The sequence below is a fragment of the Oratosquilla oratoria genome, chromosome 41, assembly GCF_046742065.1.
Source record: "Oratosquilla oratoria isolate Oo_2021 chromosome 41, ASM4674206v1, whole genome shotgun sequence".
NCBI lineage: Eukaryota > Metazoa > Arthropoda > Malacostraca > Stomatopoda > Squillidae > Oratosquilla > Oratosquilla oratoria.
The window spans coordinates 29,016,478-29,037,729 of record NC_134817.1 but is presented as its reverse complement, the minus strand read 5'-3'; the positions used below and the strand labels follow the sequence as shown (position 1 = coordinate 29,037,729).

At 41.3% G+C, this 21,252-nt stretch overlaps 1 protein-coding gene across 4 annotated transcripts in view; it reads right to left on the bottom strand.

Annotated features, from left to right (window-relative positions):
- The window catches only part of Nab2 (Nuclear polyadenosine RNA-binding 2), a 38,969-nt gene extending 17,926 nt beyond the window's left edge, over positions 1-21,043 (bottom strand). For 2 of the 4 annotated variants that reach the window (XR_012965969.1, XM_076178476.1), the window contains exons 1-14: positions 20,876-21,043; positions 19,083-19,125; positions 17,756-17,917; positions 17,418-17,468; positions 15,172-15,654; positions 10,997-11,133; positions 8,048-8,308; positions 7,533-7,598; positions 7,222-7,293; positions 4,334-4,477; positions 3,277-3,598; positions 3,050-3,146; positions 1,485-1,611; positions 358-460 (exon numbers count right to left, since the gene is read on the bottom strand). Coding sequence is in view for 3 of the 4 variants with exons in the window: in XM_076178476.1 (XP_076034591.1) it covers positions 358-460; positions 1,485-1,611; positions 3,050-3,146; positions 3,277-3,598; positions 4,334-4,477; positions 7,222-7,293; positions 7,533-7,598; positions 8,048-8,308; positions 10,997-11,133; positions 15,172-15,654; positions 17,418-17,468; positions 17,756-17,917; positions 19,083-19,125; positions 20,876-20,914 (2,107 nt within the window). In the remaining variant the exon portion in view is untranslated. The remainder of the gene's footprint in view (positions 1-357; positions 461-1,484; positions 1,612-3,049; positions 3,147-3,276; positions 3,599-4,333; positions 4,478-7,221; positions 7,294-7,532; positions 7,599-8,047; positions 8,309-10,996; positions 11,134-15,171; positions 15,655-17,417; positions 17,469-17,755; positions 17,918-19,082; positions 19,126-20,875) is intronic. The other 2 variants (XM_076178477.1, XM_076178479.1) reach the window with 2 other exon arrangements.
- Between the last annotated feature and the right edge of the window lie 209 nt (positions 21,044-21,252).

Genomic DNA, 21,252 nt, shown 5'->3' with positions numbered 1-21,252 from the left:
ATGTGGAGGGTGTGAACATGAGGGGACATCCTAGGATGAGGTGGATGGATGGGGTGAAGGGGGCTTTGGGGAAGAGGGGAATGTCTGTTGAGGAAGGACGGGAGAGGACAGAAGACAGGGGTGAATGGAGAATGGTTGTATATGGATGATGTTGTGATGCATGAGGTGAAATGGGCAGGGGGATGGGTATATGTATGTATTATTCTATAGTTACTGCAGAAGTGTTAAACAGAAGAGAGAAAGATGGGAAAGAAAGAGATAGTTTTCTCTCTACTATGTCCTCCTATTTTGCATTGCAGAAAATGGTGCAGAGGTTGAACATTTTTCTTAAATTGGAAGACTAAAGTCAGAGCATACCTGAGTTTGGTGCAGCTTGAGTTACAGTGCTCTTAACTCGAGGTTTTGGGGCAACAGATGTGATTTCTTCCTCTTCCCACTCTTCCACTTCCTCAATAATATCCTGCAAACATGAACACAATTAATCAAATCAAAGTCCACATTCTTGTATGAGCATGCACACATACACACAATCCACAAAAATATTCCACTTCCCTCTCTGAACCACAATGAAACAAACAAATAATTGCTAATACTGGTATAGTGGTTAGCACCAAGGGCATAAAATGAAGCTGACCCTAGACCAATCCATGTTTTTGGTTTGAAAATTTCACTAACCCACTGGGCTATTAACCTCTTCCATAAGATGACACCTACATTGTCATTATGAGGTGCAAGTGGATATACAAGGATGCCGACATTGGCGTCTTGATTATAATTATTTTGTAGTTGTAGCTGAGTGACTCCCATATTCTATGGTTATTACCTTTCACATTGAAAGAGAATGAGTAATGCAGTTGTGACCTTATATTTTATAATGTGAGTATTGTGATGTATCACTGAATTATCATACATCTGGCAGCCCATGCTGCACGCAAGAATTTGGCCCGTATTGAATAGGTTAATGTCCATCAATGAACACTGGCATGGTGTGTGTGTGTGTAGTCACAACTTTGCCCATAAATTGGTTCATACATGAGCTCTCAGCTCTTCTCCAGGAGAGTAATAACCGTTGCTTTGAATTCCAGTACATGATCCAAGACCAGGATGAATCTAAGTTCCCAAACACAAGAGTTCTGGCAAGCCTGGAGGCTAATATTCTTGGTTGTTTACCACCACCAGTACAAAAATCCATATCTCAGATAAACAGACTGCTTTACCCACTACATATTTAAGATACAACACAAGTTAGGTAACACAACAGAAGACATATGCCCAATGTCAGGCTGCCACATATCTTATGCATAGATTTATAGACTGTTCAACACTGACAGCATACATACATATCCATGGCATTTCTGGGGTTGAAGATCTTTGACAGAAGCCTGAGAGGGGGACTGTTTTCCTTCATAACTTGTGTCATAACCTACTGATACTGACAGCTAGCCAACAACTGATCACTTATATACTATCCCTGTATAACTCACCTCCACTTCTTCCATGGTTTCCTGAGGTCGTGGCCCCAATCTTGCCCTGAGGTCCATGTGCTCCCTTGGCGGTGCCATTCTCTCAACACCCTCTAAGGTTACTATGAAACGTGTTCTCTCCTCAAGACTGTAACAGAAATAATCTTATCAGCTGACATTCATATAACCATCACAAATGAAAGTTTCCTACCACCTTAAAAATTTTGGAATCTCTGAATCATTCACTTTGATGAGTTACAAAAGTATGGGAAAATGAGGGACATTCCAGGGGTGATAAAGGACAGATGATAGAAGAGTAGAAAGGAGAGATAGTGCAACTTACAAAGCAGTTCAGTAGTCTCAAAATATAACAGAATGGTTCATAACTTTGATCCGTTGTGCCGCCACTAAAATCCCTAAAATAATAACTGTTGCCTCCGGTATAAATGTAGTGCATGGTAGATTCTCATATATCTATGAACAATAGACTACTCAAATATATTTCTTGTTCTAAAATGTAAGTTATGGTTGTACAACATGTTATGAGTAAGAAAAATTCAGTAAAGAAGGAAAGTTCCTAGCTGACAGGAAAAAATGTGGGTAAAAGTAAGGTGATTGTGATGTACAAGGGGAGGATGGTAGTGAGCTTCAAGGAGATAGGCTGGAGGAAGTGGATAATTCTAGGTATTTGGGGTCCCATGTGGCAGGAAAGGGAGTAGAGGTGGAGGTAAATTGTAGACTGAGAGCAGCAAGTAGGTGCCTTGGGGGATTAAAAAGTCTTCTGAGAAAGGCATTTGGGAATGGATGCAGAGAGTATATGAAAAGGTAATTATGCTGACAGCACTGTATGGGACAGAGACTTGGAATTTAAGAGGCAGAGAGGGGAAATTCAAAGGTGTTTGAGATGAAATGTCTGAGAAGTATGGTAGGGGTTACAAGGTTGGATAGAGTGAGAAATCAAGTGAGGAGGAGAGGCATTGGAAAAGATGTCAAATGGGTTGATGATAGAGTATTGGGACGGTTTGAATACATGGAAAAAATTATGAAAGATTAGTAAAAGAGATGTGGAAGGCAGAGGTGGAGGGAGTGAACTTCAGGGGATGACCAAGGATGAGATGGATGGATGGGGAGAAAGGGGCATTGATCAAAAAGGGAATATCTGTTAAGCAAGGAAGGAAGAAGGCAGGAAATAGGGGCAAGTGGAAAATGGCTGTGTATAGATGACATTGTGATGCAAGCAAGGGAGTGGTTATGAGTGAATATTTTGATGAAGCTTGAAGGGGTATCTCCCCATCTTCTCTAATTCTACATGAGGGGACAGAGAGGAAAGGGGTCACTGATTTAATGAAGTGGCTTTGCTGTGGATGTACTGTGTCTTGCTACATTGCATCTGACCCTGGATAGTGGGCAGGATATGGAGATGATTCATCATCCTTGAGGAGCTAAGATGAGAGGGAGGAAAGGGTGGTGGATGGGAGTGGAATGGGTGGGAGTGAAATGTGGGTACATGCTTTTTGACTTGGCTACCTCCCTTGTAAGGGGTAAAAAGCCCGATATATAGATAGATTTATTTTGAATCAACTTACCCCATGGCAGCTGCTGACCTTGGTGGTGGTGGTGGGGGTGGCTGATCTTCTACTATTCCTTCATCTTCTATGTCTTCTGGAACTTCCACAGCTTCAACTGTTGGGGCAATATTATTTAAAATCACAACATGAAAAACAATACACTAGGGCTCAGGTATGAGATAATATCATACTACATCTTCCCAATAAAAAAACTTAAGGGGATTCCTTCATAGTGATTCACTCACCCATTGGTTGGTCCACATTTGCAACTACCATCTCTTCTTCAACACTGACTTGCAACTCCTGAGGTCTGACCGCTGCAGCTGCCCTACATAGGATGGGTTCTTCTTCCACATCTTTCATAACCTCATCCTCATCCTCCATTTGCTGGAGGTCAACTTTCACATCCTCTGGAACTTTTTCTATAGTTCCTGCAGCCTCTCTGCGTGTTGCATTTGGTACAGTAATGGCAATCTGGCGAACACCTGCATCTCGACGAGATTCTTTCAGTGCCTGCTCTTTGGTCAAACCAATTTTCTCACGATAGCTACGAGTAAAGAGTTCTTTCTGCAAAATGAAACAAAAGTATTGAAGTGAAGAATAAGAGCTCACAGACAGCTGTCTGATAGGGCAGACCAGTATGTGGGAAGAATGAATATAGATGTGTTCACAAAGAAAAATTGAAAATAAAGATAAGAGAGATACTCGAGAGGAAGACCTAGAATGAGACAGATTGAGTGAAAAGACCTTTGGGTGTAAGTGGTGTGAGTAGAGCTATGGATAAAAATGTTTGGTGAGAAATTGTGAATGAATGAGTGGCTGACACAACCCAAAGGGAAGGTCCCTGCTTCTGTTCTTTATATGAGTGGATGCAGAGTGGAGTCACTATATGGCACCTCCTCTCTTGACTGAGTTCAAGATCTATCAATTTCAATTATTTTTAGCTCTTCCTTTCTACTTGTTCACATACGGAGATCAGATAACTGTTCCCCTTCTTCTTCTAGCCACTAACACAGAAAGAAAAGAAAAGAAAAGAAAGAAAGAAAGAAAGAAAAGAAAAAAATCCATACTATCACAAGACTGACAACAGTCCAAAGTTCCTTCCTTAACCTCTTGAATATGATAATGCCTATGTCTATGTCATGAGCCATGAGTGGGGTATATGAGGATCCCAGTGTGGGCTTCCTGATTATATCTATTTTGTAGAAGTAGCTTCAATAGGGAAAAATATCAGACACAAACAAATCATCTTTATCTGAAGAAAAAGAAGAAAAAGAAGGAAAAAATATATATGGTACTCACTTTCTCACTCTTAGGTTGCTGCTCAGTGCTAAGAGCTGGCCTCTTTGGTGGTCTGTTGACACTCTTATGAGCATCTGCCATTGCCCTTAAGATTAATGTTGTGTTGGCTTGAATAGCACCAGGCCGTCGAGGACGTGGAGTAACCTGTATAGGATACAACAGTGAAAATCTAGAGTAGATCCAGATTTTTGATGTGTATCTGCCAAAACTGTGGATTCAAAACATTTACATATCTAAATTGTAGACATTTCTAAAATACACTCAACCTTTGATAATTCAGGACTCACAATATTTTGGTACTTTAGGCCTAATGCTAAAATATACTTTAATCATTCAAGATCATCTTATAATACTTAGGTGTTGAAATAATTTTGGGATAACCCTAAGACATTATTCTTAGGGCTTACATACATATACCAAGGCTTTTTCCCCCTTACAAGGGAGGTAGCCAAAAAGGAAAAGGCATAAAAACATTCCCACCCATTCCATCCCTGAATACACTCCACACCCCTCCACCCTCCCTCTTATCTTAGCACCTCCTGGATGACGGGTCATACCTGCACCTTGTCCACTGCCCTGGGTCAGAAACAGTGTTGCCAGACACAGCACATCCACAGCAAGGCCGCTTCATTAAATCGGCGACCCCGCCCCTTTCCGTCCCCCCCATGCATAAAAGGAGAAGACGGGGAGAAATCCCTTTGGGCTGCGTCAAATTTTGCTCACACATACTACCTCACCCCCCATCCCCCTGCCCATTCCACCTCATGCATCACAACATCATCCATATACAACGATTCTCCATTCACCCCTGTCTTCTGTCCTCTCCCGTCCTTCCTCAACAGACATTCCCCTCTTCCCCAAAGCCCCCTTCACCCCATCCATCCACCTCATCCTAGGACGTCCCCTCATGTTCACTCCCTCCACATCTGCCTTCCACACCTCTTTTACTAGTCTTTCTTCACTCATTCTTTCCATGTGTCCAAACCATCCTAATACTCTTTCAGTCAACCCTATCTCCCAGCTCCTTTTCCACCCCTGTTCATCTCCTCACCTCCTCATTTCTCACTCTATCTAGCCTAGTAGCCCCCATCATATTTCTCAGACACCTCATCTCAAACACATTCAAACTCCTTCTCTCTTCTTCTCTTATGTTCCATGTTTCTGCCCCATACAGTGCTGTTGGCACAATCACTCCTTCATACAGTCTCCTCTTAGCATCCATTCCCAAATGTCTATTCCTCATTACACTCTTCAATCCACCAAGGCATTTACTCGCTTCTCTCAATCTACATTCTACCTCCACCTTCACTCCACCTTTTCCTGCCACATTTGCACCCAAGTATCTAAAACTATCCACTTCCTCCATTTGCTCTACCTTAATACTCACTTCCAGTCTACTGCCACTTTCACCCCTTGTACATCTCATCACCTTACTTTTACCCACATTTATCTTTAGCTTTCTTCTATCACATACTCTCCCAAACTATGTCACCAACTTCCTCAGTCCCTCCTCCGATCCTGCCACAAGCGCAGTGTCATCAGCAAACAACAGCTGGCTCACCTCCCACTTTTCTTCATTTTCTTTAACCATCTCCATCCCTGACCCACTACCCTTGCATTTACCTCTCGCACCACCCCATCCATGTATAAGTTGAACAGCCAGGGTGACATAACGCATCCTTGATGAAGTCCCACCTTTACCTCAAACCACTCACTCTCTCCATTTCTAATCCTGACACAAGCTCTACTACTCTCATAAAAACTCTTGACAGCTCCTAGAAGCTTTCCTCCTATCCCATATATCTGCATAACCTCCCACAGTGCCTTTCTGTCTACCCTATCGTAAGCCTTTTCCAGATCCATAAAAGCCCAAAAAACATCCTTCCCCTTTCCTATAGTTTTCTCACATATTTGTCTTACCACAAAGATCTGATCTACACACATCACACCCGCTACACTACATAGCAGAACACCCACACACACCAAGAAACATTAAAACTACACCCAAAGACCTTTATTACGCACAGATACTCTCTTCTCTTCCTCCACAACCACCAAATACCAGCCTCCGGAAACATATTCATAATCATATCACTCACCGCTCCATTAACACACTGAAAGACAACACACTGCTGCATGCCAGACCCCCTGATATCCACCCTTCTGAATCCTCTCTCCCACGAAAGGACAGAGTCCACTTGGCCAGACTGCGATGCGGTCACCACCCAGCACTTCTAAGCTACCAGAAGAGGCTGGATGACCGTGTTGTGAACAGCTGCCCAGGATGTAACACTTCACCCCATACCATACAACACATAATGGAAGACTGCATTATACACAATCATGCACGCAAACAACACAACATACACTCTATAAAGGATTTGTGGGAAAACCCAGTTTCGGCTGTGGCCTTCCTTGTGGAGACGGGACTGCTCGGACAGACAGTCTAGGGAACGACAACAACAACAACCTCTACCCATCCTAAATCCACACTGTTCCTCACCAATTACTCCCTCTGTTCCTCTCCTAATCCTCTCAATCAAGATCCTCCCATAAGCCTTCCCAACTACACTTAAAACTTAGTTCTGCAATATTTCAAGAGCTCAGTTACTGAATTACCAAGGTTCAAGTGTATAAACCATGGAAAGGGAAAATCCGTAAGACAATGATGTGAAAAAAAAAAAAAAAAATTGAGAAGATAGTTTTCTCTGAAGAAATATATATACACTAAAAATACACTAGAAATATATATATATACTAAAACAGGTGTAATAAGCTATGCAGAAAAGAAATTAAGAAATTAATACTGTATAGACCTTTCCAAATTGATAAAATAAAGGAATAACATGAATGCAACCATGAATCTATAGACCCAAGCTGAAGCTAACCTCAACCTTGCTCGCCATGCTGCTCAATCCAGGCTTGTTGGGATCATAAGCGTCTTCCTCATCTGACTCAACCTTATAAAAAAAAAATAAATAAATAAATAAATGATGATAATAACAATGACAAATACATATCAGTGTACACTTGAAGAATGTATACAGAATCTAACCAAGTGGTATAGAATCTAAATTTTTTTATAATTAGTATCTGCTTTGTTATCTTGTAAACAAATAAATCTACAAGTCATTAAAAAGTAATTCTGCAATCTAATATTAATCAGAACTAATCAGAAAATAAGGAGATGTTTGTATACCTCTTTGTGTGGCCTTTTCACAACTGCTGATACTACACGGCCAGACACAAGAGGTTTCACACGAGCCTGTTGAACATAAAATTGATGAGTTTCTTGTAACAAATACCAGCAAAAATTACATTAAGTTCAATTATAGTTTCACAGGTAAAACTATGATTCAAGTAGACTTAAAATATATTCTAAACTCTTCATACTGTTGAATACCTGGTTAATAATGTTATAGTCTCACTTAATTCCCAGAGCCCAGTGACACCCTTGGTATTTTTTCTCAATCATGCAAGATCCCATTTTTCCAAAATTCATTCTTTAGCTGAATGAAAATTATAATGACATTAGCTAGATCAAAATCTGCAGTAGATTTTATTGGGCTGAAGAAGTAAAAGTGCTTCTCCAAGTGCTTTATGGGTTGTCCTGGCCATGATCAATGACCTCGTGACTGCAGGTCTTCTGCAAGAGGGAACCCAGGCTACAGATTGACTAAATGACAGTTGAAGGGTTAACTATGCAATCATTACCTCAAGTTTCCTTCCAGATGACTGGGAAGTTGGAGGCAGTACACTCACAGAGCGCACGGCTGATGCAACTGCACTACATATAAGTCGGCTGCCCGCACCCGTGGTACCACTTCCACTACTGCTGCTTGCAATGCTATTAGTTGTACTGCTGCTATTTACTGACCATGAGCTGCTTGAAGGTGGAGGAAACGAGGATTCTTCTCTCAGGTTAATGACACGACGGCCTGAGCTGGTAGAAGTGTGTAAATCTGGCACAACTGGCTGCAAGCAGAAGAGAAAGAAAGATAAACAAGAGAATGAAAGATAATGCTAATAATAGATCCCTGAGTACCTGCTAGTGGTGGTTTAACAAGATGAACTGCAGTGAATCATCTCTCTGATGCCCATTTTCAAAATAAATCAACCCCCTCACCTCCATCTATAGCTGCAGCCCTAAGGGTGTGGCACTCAGTCTCTGGACCAGGCTCAAGATATTTCTCTACTACATACATACATACATACATATACCAAGGCTTTTTCCCCCTTACAAGGGGGGTAGCCAAAAAGAAAAAGGCATAAAATCATTCCCACCCATTCCATCCCCGAAACTCCACACCCCTCCACCCTCCCTCTTATCTTAGCACCTCCTGAATGACGGGTCATCCCTGCACCTTGTCCACTGCCCTGGGTCAGAAGCAGTGTCGCAAGACACAGCACATCCACAGCAAGGCCGCTTCATTAAATCGGCGACCCCCCTCTCCGTCCCCCCATTGCATAAAATGAGAGGACAGGGAGAAATCCCTTCGGGCTGCGTCAAATTTTGCTCACCCCCCATTCTACCTCACGCAATCACAACATCATCCATATATAACCATTCACCCCTGTCTTCTGTCCTCTCCCGTCCTTCCTCAACAGACATTCCCCTCTTCCCCAAAGCCCCCTTCACCCTATCCATCCACCTCATCCTAGGACGTCCCCTCATGTTCACTCCCTCCACATCTGCCTTCCACACCTCTTTTACTAGTCTTTCTTCACTCATTCTTTCCATGTGTCCAAACCATCCTAATATTCTTTCATCAACCCAGCTCCTTTTCCACCCCTGTTCTCTACTAACTTCTGTATTTCCTCCACCTCTTCACATGTGGAAAACTGAAACCAGTAAATGCCACCCTCTTCCTACAACCATCTTTCTACATACCAAGGGCCTCTTCCCCCTTCAAAGGGAGTGGAGGAATCTTGCTTAAAAATTTATTCTGTACGCATAATATCAAAAGGCCTCTTACACCTTTATATGGGAGTGGCTGAGTCCTACATCCTAAAATCTATTCTCATCTCCATCAAGTGAAAGTGTGACTCAACTTTTGTTCACCTTAGTTCAGCTTCAATACAATATTACTAATAATTATTATCTTCATTAAAAAAAGATGATAACTCTTCGTCAACAATTATGTAATGGCACAAACAAGTATCTTGGATCCTCCTGGAGCCAAGATAAGAGGGAGGGATGGGGATGGATGGGAGTTTAGAATGTGGGAATGCATTGGGGAGTGGATTTTATGACTGTTTTTTGGCTACCTCCCTTGTACATACATATACCAAAGGATTTTTCCCCCTTATAAGGGAGGTAGAAAAAAAGGCATAAAAACCACTCCCACCCATTCCATCCCTAACATATTCCACTCCCCTCCACCCTCTTTCCTCCCTCCATTTACCCCTATCTTCTGTCTTCTCCTGTCCTTCCTCAACAGACATTCCCCTCCCTCCCAATGTCCCCACCCTCCTCCATCCATCTCATCCTTGGTCGACCCCTCATGTTCACCCCCCCAACCTCTGTCTTCTACACCTCTTTTACTAGTCTTTCTTCACTCATTCTTTCCATGTGTCTAATTCATTCCAATACTCTTTCACCAACCCTATCTCCCAATTCCCTTTCCACCACATGGTCCTCTTCAACTCCTCATTTCTCACTCTATCCAACCTAGTAACCCCTATCTCAGGCACCTCGTATCAAACACATTCAAACTCCTCTCTTATGTTCCATGTTTCTGCCCTATACAGTGATGTCAGAAAAATCATTCCTTTATACAATCTCCTCTTAGCATCCATTCCCAAATGTCTATTTCTCATTATACTTTTTAATCCCCCATGGCATTTACTCACTTCTCACAATCTACATTCTACCTCCACTCCTCCCTTTCCTACCACATCTACACCCAAGTATCTTAAACCTATCCACTTCCTCCAGTCTATCTCCCTTAATACTCTCACTTCCAGTTTGCTGCAACTTTCTCCTCTTGTACATCTCATCACCTTACTTTTACCCACCATTGTCTTCAACTTCTTCTTTCCCACACCTTCCCAAACTCTGTCACTAACCTCCTCAATCCCCTCTCTGATTCTGCCATAAGCACAGTGTCGTCAGCAAACAACAGCTGGCTTATCTCCCACTTTTCTCCATTTTCTTTAGCCATCTCCAATCCCCAACCCATCACCCTTGCATTTACCTCTCACACCACCCCATCCATATATAAATTGAACAACCTCCCTTGTAAGGGGGAAAAAGCATTTGGTATGTGTATGTATGTACAAAAGTATCTATGTTAACATTTTCTTCTTTTGACACCTAGGGGGATTTTTAGCATGAGGCTGTGAGTATTAATAACAATCAAATAACCCAGTTATAACTGTTTTAACAGAAATTATACATATACAAGGGAGGTAGCCAAAGTCAAAATGCATAATTCCACTCTCACCCATTTCATCTCCACATACTCCACTCCCATTCACCACCCCTCCCTCCCTCTTTTCTTGTCTCCTGGATAATGGATCATCCCTGCATCTTGCCCATTGCCCTGGGTCAGAAGCAATGCAGCAAGACACAGCATACCCACACCAAGGCCACTTCATTTAATCGACGACCTCCCATCTCCATACCCACATGCAGAAAAAGAGATGGGAAAGAATAAATACCACTTTTGCTTTGGGCTCTTCTTTGGCTACATTGCGAAGTCTCTTCTTAACTGAAACTCTTGTCTGTTCTGTAGTCAGCCCAACTGTCTGAGCCTTCTTGGGAGCTGGATCTTCTTCAAGTTCCAAACCAAGATCATCTGGTTGAAAAAGAAAAATATCACAGTAAGGCAAAAGCCATACAAACATCTACATGGTAATAGCTGTTGATCCAACAGTGATCCATGGTCAAGGTGAATCACACATAACACAAAACAAGCATATACCAAGAGCCTTCTCCCCCTTACAAGGGAGAAGGACAAAATCAAAGAAATAAATCAACCCCCCCCCCATACTCCACTCATATTCACCACCCCTCCCTCCCTCCCTGTTTTCTTGGCTCCTCCTGGATGACAAAACAAGCACTCCTTAATAAACTGCCAAACCCTATAATTTACCATTCACCCAGAAATCAAACCAGCAGTTAGGTCCTGCTGTGGAGACACTTTGTCCCACCATACTGTTTTTGATCTGAGTGATGTGGCCAGGGATAAGGATGATCTCTCACCCACAAAGTGCTAAGATAGATACATAGATAGATCAATCAATCAATTGTCCATGGTTTTTCTTGATGGGGATCCACAGCTCCCAGGTAACTGGCAATATCCACTTAAGTGGCCCATAAGTCATTCAAGGATGGATTATTGTGTTGCTGTCAGTGTATAGCTATCTTTATTTTCACTGTAAGAGACTAAGGAAGAGATGTTTGAGACGAAGCATTGAAGAAGTATGGTGGGGATTACAAAGATGGACAAAGTGAGAAATGAGGAGATGAGGCAGACAGATGGGAAGAGAGCTTGTTGATAAGGTAGATAAAAAAAACCCACTGGGAATGATAGAACGAATAAGTGAAAAAGACTCACAAAAATAGTGTGGAAGACAAGGATGGATGGAGTGAATGTGAAGGGAAAACCCAAGAATGAGGTGGATGGATGCAAAGTCATTTCTGCCAAGCAGGGAAAGGAGAGGGCAAGAAATATATGTGAGTGGAGAGTGGCTGCAAATGGATGAGAAACTGACAAGAGCCTGAAGGAAGTTTTTCTCTGCTCTGTACAGTCTGGAGTTATCAGGGTGGGGGGTAGGGGGGTTGCCAAGTAATGAAATGGTAGGGGCAAATCAGCTTTGGTTTTTGGGCCCCTCTATGGAGGTGCTGTGTCTTGCTGTATTGCTTTTGACCTGAGTGGTGGAAGTTGGACTTGAAAGACCATTGATCCACAAGGAGCAAAAACAGAAGAGGCAACAAATGGGTCCTGAATGGGTGTGGATGGGTGAAATGTGGTTATATGTTATGATCTGGCCATCCATCTTGTAAGGGCAAAAAGGATTTTTGGTATATATTTCTAAATGTGTTATGAAATGTGGGGGGACGGAGAGGGTGGGTCGCCAATTTAATGAGGCAGCCTTGCTGTGGATGTGCTGTGTCTTGCAACACTGCTTCTGACCCAGGGCAGTGGACAAGGTGCAGGGATGACCCGTCATCCAGGAGGTGCTAAGATAAGAGGGAGGGTGGAGGGGTGTGGAGTGTATTCAGGGATGGAATGGGTAGGAATGATTTTATGCCTTTTCCTTTTTTGGCTACCCCCCTTGTAAGGGGGAAAAAGCCTTGGTAAATGTATGTATGTGGTGTGTATGGGTGTGGAGGAGGAATAGGGATGGTTCAAGGAGGGAGTCATAAAGTGTGCAAGGATGGTGTGTGGAACAAGAAGGACAGGGGGAAATAGAAGAAATGGTAGTGAATGGTGGGATGAGGAAACAAAGAAGGTTGTAGAAGAGAAGAAGCGAGCATTCACAGATTGGTTACAAAAGAGGACGAGGGAGTCATATGAGAGGTACAAAGAAAAGAAAAGAGAAGTAAAGCAAAAGGTAAAGGAGGCAAAGAGGAGAGCAGATGTGAAATGGGGTAAAAGTATGACAGAAAATTTTGAAAGTAATAAAAAGATGTTTTGGAAAGAAATTAAGAGAGGAAGAGGAGGCGAATCAAGTAGGGAAGAAAAGGTAAAAGGTGCAGATGGAGAGATGATAATGGAAGAGAAGGCAGTAAGGGGAAGATGGGCAGAAAATTTTAGGGAGTTGCTAAATGTGAAGGAGGACAGGGAAGGAAAGATAGCTGCAGTGGGAAATGCGAAGAAAATGAGAGTGATGAGTAAGGAGAATGGAGGAGAAATAAGGAAGGATGAGGTGAAGGCAGCTGTTAAGATGATGAAAGCAGGTAAGGCACCTGGTCTGGATGGATGCCATGCAGAATTTCTGAAAAAGGGAGGTCAAGTGATGGTGGACTGGTTGGTGAGGTTATTTAATGTTTGCTGGAGAGAGGGTAGAGTACCGGAGGACTGGAGGAGTGCCTGTATAGTTCCTCTTTACAAGGGAAAAGGGGACAAGTGTGAATGTAGTAGTTTCAGAGGGATTAGCTTGTTAAGTGTAGTTGGGAAGGCTTATGGGAGGATCTTGATTGAGAGGATTAGGAGAGGAACAGAGGGAGTAATTGGTGAGGAACAGTGTGAATTTAGGACAGGTAGAGGTTGTGTAGATCAGATCTTTGTGGTAAGACAGATATGTGAGAAAGCTATAGGAAAGGGGAAGGATATTTTTTGGGCTTTTATGGATCTGGAAAAGGCTTATGATAGGGTAGACAGAAAGGCACTGTGGGAGGTTATGCAGATATATGGGATAGGAGGAAAGCTTTTGGGAGCTGTCAAGAGTTTTTATGAGAGTAGTAGAGCTTGTGTCAGGATTGGAAATGGAGAGAGTGAGTGGTTTGAGGTAAAGGTGGGACTTCGTCAAGGATGCGTTATGTCGCCCTGGCTGTTCAACTTATACATGGATGGGGTGGTGCGAGAGGTGAATGCAAGGGTAGTGGGTCAGGGATTGGAGATGGTTAAAGAAAGTGGAGAAAAGTGGGAGGTGAGCCAGTTGTTGTTTGCAGACAACAAACAACAACTGCATCGGAGGAGGGACTGAGGAAGTTGGTGACAGAGTTTGGGAGAGTATGTGATAGAAGAAAGCTAAAGATAAATGTGGGTAAAAGTAAGGTGATGAGATGTACAAGGGGTGAAAGTGGCAGTAGACTGGAAGTGAACATTAAAGGAGAGCGACTGGAGGAAGTGGATAGTTTTAGATACTTGGGTGCAAGTGTAGCAGGAAAAGGTGGAGTGAAGGTGGAGGTAGAATGTAGATTGAGAGAAGCAAGTAAATGCCTTGGTGGATTAAAGAGTGTAATGAGGAATAGACATTTAGGAATGGATGCGAAGAGGAGACTGTATGAAGGAGTGATTGTGCCAACAGCACTGTATGGGGCAAAAACTTGGAACATAAGAGAAGAAGAGAGAAGGAGTTTGAATGTGTTTGAGATGAGGTGTCTGAGAAGTATGGTGGGGGTTACTAGGCTGGATAGAGTGAGAAATGAGGAGGTGAGGAGGAGAACAGGGGTGGTAAAGGAGCTGGGAGATAGGGTTGATGAAAGAATATTAGGATGGTTTGGACACATGGAGAGAATGAGTGAAGAAAGACTAGTAAAAGAGGTATGGAAGGCAGATGTGGAGGGAGTGAACATGAGGGGACGTCCTAGGATGAGGTGGATGGATGGGGTGACGGGGGCTTTGGGGAAGAGGGGAATGTCTGTTGAGGAAGGAAGGGAGGGAGAGGACGGAAGACAGAGGTGAGTGGAGAATGGTTGTATATGGATGATGTTGTGATTGCATGAGGAGGAATGGGCGGGAGGTGGGGGTGAGGTAGTATGTGTGAGCAAATTTTGACGCAGCCCAAAGGGATTTCTTCCCGTCCTCTCCTTATATGCAAGGGGGGACGGAGAGGGGGGGTCGCCGATTAAATGAAGCGGCCTTGCTGTGGATGTGCTGTGTCTTGCGACACTGCTTCTGACCCAGGGCGGTGGGCAAGGTGCAGGGATGACCCGTCATCCAGGAGGTGCTCAGATGAGAGGGAGGGTGGGAGGGGTGTGGAGTGTATTTAGGGATGAAATGGGTGGGAGTGTTTTTATGCCTTTCCCTTTTTGGCTACCTCCCTTGAAAGGGGGAAAAAGCCTTGGTATATGTATGTATGTATGTATTTTATGAAATGTGTGGGGGAGTTTGCCCACCATAAATAACAATGGTTAGGTTCTCCAAAGGTACACAAATCCTTACCTATATCTGCCTTCAAATCAACAACATCCTCTGCAAGGTCTTCATCATCAATTCCTTCTGTCTCTGCCCGAAATATGTCAGCTGAGGAGACTTTCCCTTTAGGTAAACTCTTGATTTCTTTTGGAGGTTGTTCAACAATGGGCTTGATGACTTCCTTCACTTCTTTACTCTTAACTGCCTTCACTTCTTTTGGTGGTGATGGTGCTCGAATCTTCTCTTTGACAGTCTCCTTTAACTTGAGTTTACTTGGTTCTTCTGGAACTACTTTCTCTTTGGCAACCTTCTCTACATCTGGTACAGGTTCAACCACTTCAGACTTCTTCAGTTTCTTCTTCTTGGACTGCTCTTCCTTTTTCTCTGCCTTATTTTCACTATTCTTCCTTTTCTTTTCAGGTCTCCCCTTTTCCTTCTTCTTTTCATCTTTTCCTTTCTTTTTGTCTTCAGACTTTTCCTTCTTCTTTGGCTCTTCTTTTGGAGTCTTATCTGGAGGGAGGGAGGAGGGAAAAAAAAAAAAAAAAAAAGGAAAAAAAAAAAAAAAAAAATCACAACACTGCTTTAAAATAGATCATACATGGCTGGAAAATATGAATAGGAAATGTTTACAACTCTATTCAAACCTGCTTTACTTAATCTATACTCAAGTGCAGTTGATGTGCTGCAGGAGAGGGTTGGGTGGATTGCGTATTCCTGGATCAAAACAAGGCATCTTACAAGATGAGTGAAGATTTGGTTTAATATTGTGAACTCCCCCTATCAATAAGCTAGGGCAGTGTCTCTTACAGAGGACTTTGTAGAGTAAAATTTAATTAATCATGCCCTGGGTCCAACTTACTGGTAGCAGGGCTTATAATGCCATCACCTCGGTCTCTGCTGCAAGCAGTAATTATCTAACTCGCCTGGCCAGTGTGCATCCATCTTACAAAGTACCACACAAGACTTTAATGGAAATTGAAGAACAGAGGTCAAGGAGGTGGCCAAAACTACAAGCAAAAATTATTGGCTATCCACCCACAAAAGGGACAATGAAAGCATGTTAAAGGGTGAATGATGGTTGCACACCTTGGCTGGCCACCCTTGTAACAAGTGGAAAGTAGATTTTTGTTATATGTATGTATATGTTTGCCTTTGATAAATGTTTTCATGCATGTAGTTAACCAATCTATGTATGGACTTTCCCCATAAGCTGAATGAAATAACCTTGTGCAACATAGGCATACACATAGGTTAAGATTAATTAAAAGCCATTCATGTCATGTTTTCTCCACCTGAAGAAAAGAACTTGGCATTTGATAGAATAACATTTCTTGTATACACCATAGGTATAAATGAGTTAATCAAATGCCTATGATCCACTTCACTACTTTAGCATGATGATGACTACATATGCGTCACGAGAAGCTAGTGGGTACATGAGGATGCTGGTGCCAGCGTTTATTATTACTCAGCATAGAATAAGTAATACAGCAGATTTTATATTTTATAATACGAAGTGTGATGAATTGTACATATGGCAGCCAATGGTGCACACGAGAATTTGAATCATACTGAAGTGGTTAATACTAGTATATTAGAACTAGCAACTGTTCCCCTACTACTATAACCAGGTGACATAGAAAATCCCACATTACTACAACAAAGCGAGATCTATGGGAAGACTAGTGGGTCATTGCTAATCACCATAGGACTGACTTTCAGTCTGTGAAACTCAAGGCAACAATTATTATAATTATAACCTATCTCTTCCTACTGGTTTCCACTTTCATGGATATCTATAATGTTCTAAATAAAATTATTATGGTAATTCAATCTAATGTCACGAGACTCTCCCTATCAGAAGGCTAGGATGGTGTCTCTTACAGAGGTCTCCTTAGTGTGGAATTGGTTCAACCCGCCAGTGGCAAGATTTGAACAACCATCATCTCGCACGTAGCAACACCCTAACCTGCTCATCCAGTAAGCATCCATTGTAACAATTAAAGAACAGATACCTAAAAAAATATCAGAGATGAACTGGACATTGAATCAATATTAGAATTTGTAGAAAGAAGTAAACTGAGATGGTATGGACACATCTTGAGGATGAGTCAAGAAAGGTACCCTGCTAAATATTATTGATGGAATCCAAGAGGGAAGAGGCCAGTAGGAAGACCCAGAAAGAGATGGAGAGATGGAGTGAGGGAAGCAATTGAAGCAAGAGGATCAACAATAGAGAGTGTGGAAGAAGAGGAACTTTATGAGGATCGTACCTGGTGGAGAAGTTTCTTGAGGCATCACAACTGACAGGGCACTGGCCCTACCTGGTGTATGATAAAGGTAAAGCTTGCACTCTTCCAAGAATCTTAAAAAGGTAAAACCCATCCAAACATGCATGTGATCTATGAAGAGGAACCCGTTTCCTCAATTATGCAGTACAGTAAGCATGGACAGTTAGTACTGGACCACAGTTCTTAATGAGGATTTGGTGATGCTCTGCCTTCATTTGTAAGTATAACTTAAGGTTGGCACTAAAAACAGGAATTTGTTTTAGCTCACTTCTGTCTAACTACAACAGCAATTCTCATATCTAGAAATACACACAACTCACCTTGGGTGAAAGTCACGGCATTAAGCCTTTGCAGGACATGGTGAAGCCATGATGTGAATCGCTCAGTACTGTGACCTAGGAACAAACTGAGGTCATCGTCCATCTGGTCCTTGGTTTTCCTGTTGGCCACCAGGACCATGATGTAGTCAGGAAGGTCATCATCTAGAAGAAAGGATTATTGTGAAACAACAAATTATGCAATTTTTTTTATACAACACATCTTTCTTCAACCATCATACCTACAAAGTAAGGTGGATAAATATGGGAAAGAAGCATTTTCACCCTTTTCCTTTCCATTAAACTCATCCTTTTCTCTCTTTCCTCCTCAAACCATGTGAACTATACCTTAACCATCTTATCTATCTCTTCTACTCCCACATAGCTTTTTTCTCTTGTATTCTTTATCCAAGCTAGAAATATTGAGCCTACACCGGAAACAAGGGTTGGATCTTTAGATGGGTGCAATTTGAATGGATTTGGAAGGTGATACATGGAGACAATTCTCTGACGTTAGTCAGGTAGGACCACTATTTTGTGCCCACTCAACTCTCCTGTTTCTTATTCCATCTTCATTCAAACCAAAAGATCAACTTTCTATCTTCACCCACATAGAGCAGTTTTCTTCTTAAATACTACTATTTGAACACAAGCTCAGTCCTATTTGTCAACCATCTCTTTTTCTGATCATCAATCCTTCTTTTTATCTTCTATGACTTTATCACCTCAGTCACCTGATTCCAGGAACATCTTGTTTTCTCTATAATCCTCAGATAACCTATGATCACTTTCGTGCTTCCCTCATACAATCTTTTTATCCATTTCATGACTACTTTGTTTAACTTTCCAGCTACAGCTCAAGAAGTTTCTTCATTTCTTTCCTTCCATGCATCAAGTTCTCTTCTGCCCTGTCTAGTTCTTCTCATACTGCATAAATCCTCAACCAGGTCTTTCACTGTACCCAACTTCCATCCTCCCCCATCTCTCCCTCACCTGTCATTTGTATTCCCTCACAACCTTATTTTTCCTCAGTTTCCCAATATTCATTACCAATTTTCCTCTCCCCATTCATCCCTGAAGATTTCTCTTAAATCACTTTCATTTTCCTCAATTTAATATAATGATCTTGACACGATCATATCCAATTTTTTTCCATCAGCATTCAATTCATGAATACATGATCAATCATAAATACAAGTCACAAATATTCAGTTTCATAAGAATTTAAACATGCTACCATAAATACAAAAAAACATAGCTAAATACACTAAAGATAAATAGATTATATGAGGCATGAATCTCTTCAATCAACAATAAGTCAGTAACTTACCAACATATGTACCTAGTTCCACCAGCTTAGCTTTGATGGCAGACTGTTGAAGAAGGAGAAAAATTAATCAAAACTCAAATAAGACCATCTAGTTTTCCCTATTCTAGGGATTAACAAAAAGTACATGCAAATGGTTGCCCTGCAAGATGAATGTGAGAGAGAATCACGCCCAAGCTCCATCACCAAAATCAGTCAACACCCTTACCCCCACCTATAGCAGGGGTCACCAAACTTTTTTCACTGTGGGCCGGATAACTGAAAGAATGATGAGCGCAGGCCGCATTATTCTAGATACAATAATTTAGATTTTACAATAGTAAATTTAAGGCACATAGCAGTCAGGAGGTCTCTGCATGCGTGAAGATCTCCTAGTATTCTAAATATAATATTTAAATCTAAATTGTATCACAAAGTTTCGTGTTCCATACGTTTTATCAAGGAAATTCAAGTACCGTTGGCGGGCCGGATGAACTGACATCGCGGGCCGTAGTTTGGTGACCCCAAACCTGTAGGTACAAGATCTCCCTATCAATTTCATCTGTATTTGCTCCATTTTTTTTTTTTTTGCATAAAGAGAGATGACAACCAGCAATTTTTCTCCTTTTCTATTAATATAAGCTAGTGACAGAAATTGTCCTACACTAATACAGATCAGGAGGGAGCCTTTCTGTCTTTCCTTTCTTCCAGAGAGATCCTTGAGAGGCCCCAAGAACTGTTACTTGCCACTGTGGGGTTGTGGGTAACCAGACAGCAAAACTCAATGCAACTGTTATTGGTATCATCATAAATGTTTCCAATAAATCTTTTGTTGAAAATAATTTCAAACAAAATTACCTTCTATGACCAAATATGAAAAACTAAGAAACACCTAACTAAAAATATGTACCTTCTCTAAAATTCCAGAAACATGCTGTCCAATAGCTCCTAACAAAACCTATCCTAACCTATCTATTCCATAAAAAAAATCTTTCAAGATCAAAAAAGGAGAAAAAAGGGAAAAATAATTTGTGTTACTGGAACAGTACTGTACTTTGTCTACAAAGCTTACTAAACTTCAATACATATATTTTTTCTTTATTTATTATTATGTAATTCCCCAACATGACCTAAATTAGTGATATTTTTGCTTTTCCGTCTGCCAAGCGTGGTAGTAGTATTGGTGGTACCTTCATAGCTATCAACTGGATACTTTTCCTAGTTGGTATTGACAGCTAAAATTGGTCCAAACTATTATGAGAAAGAACAATGAGTAAACATTAATATAACCTACATACTTTACTTTGGGTTTGTTTGTTCTTCCCTTATGTCATAAGGGAAGATTATGACATAAAGTTATGACTGTTGATGTGTTCTACATTTAACACTGCACCATGAAAAACAATTATTATTCTAATTAGATTTTGACTAGTCACAAACATATTTACTCCCCATTTCGGCTTTTATAACCACACTACTTTTACCCTCTTATGCAGATAAGGTAAGTAGTGCAATATACTTAATACTACATACTTAACACTTGACTTGTAGACAAATTTCACGAAGCTCTTTGGCCTTTGCACTCTATTTATAAACTTGTACCACCATGCCACTACACAAAAAGACCTCTATCGAATGAAGTAATATATTAACACACACGCTTAAAAATTTTTTATGAAACTAAATTATAACTAAACTGTTTCATTATTTGCACTATTCAATGAATGTTGATCAACCTGTGTAAATTTTCTGACGACGACGTCCAGGTATCGGAAGTATACTCATATAGTAAATGTCGAAATATTATAAAATATTACCTTAATCTTCTGACTGACTTCTGGATTCACGCCCTCCATCCTTCTTGCGAGTATCTGGCTAACCCACAAGTCTATAGAAACAACAACAAACACACATCAATAACTCATATGTAGCATCACCAATACCACACAAGAAGTTTGTTTTCACTAATGACATCACAAAGTATCTCTCATTCCAGCGTTGGTGAATTTAAGGGGTAACAAAACAACTGATGGTAGATGAAAATAAATGTGATTGAGAATAATTATTTCAATAGTTTATATATACTTGAATTAATCTTATCTATCCGTTACTGAATTATCATTAATGATGTGATGCAAGAAATTTATGTATGTGGATAAATTTGGTGAGCAGTAACCTACTTCCGCGCGGAGTA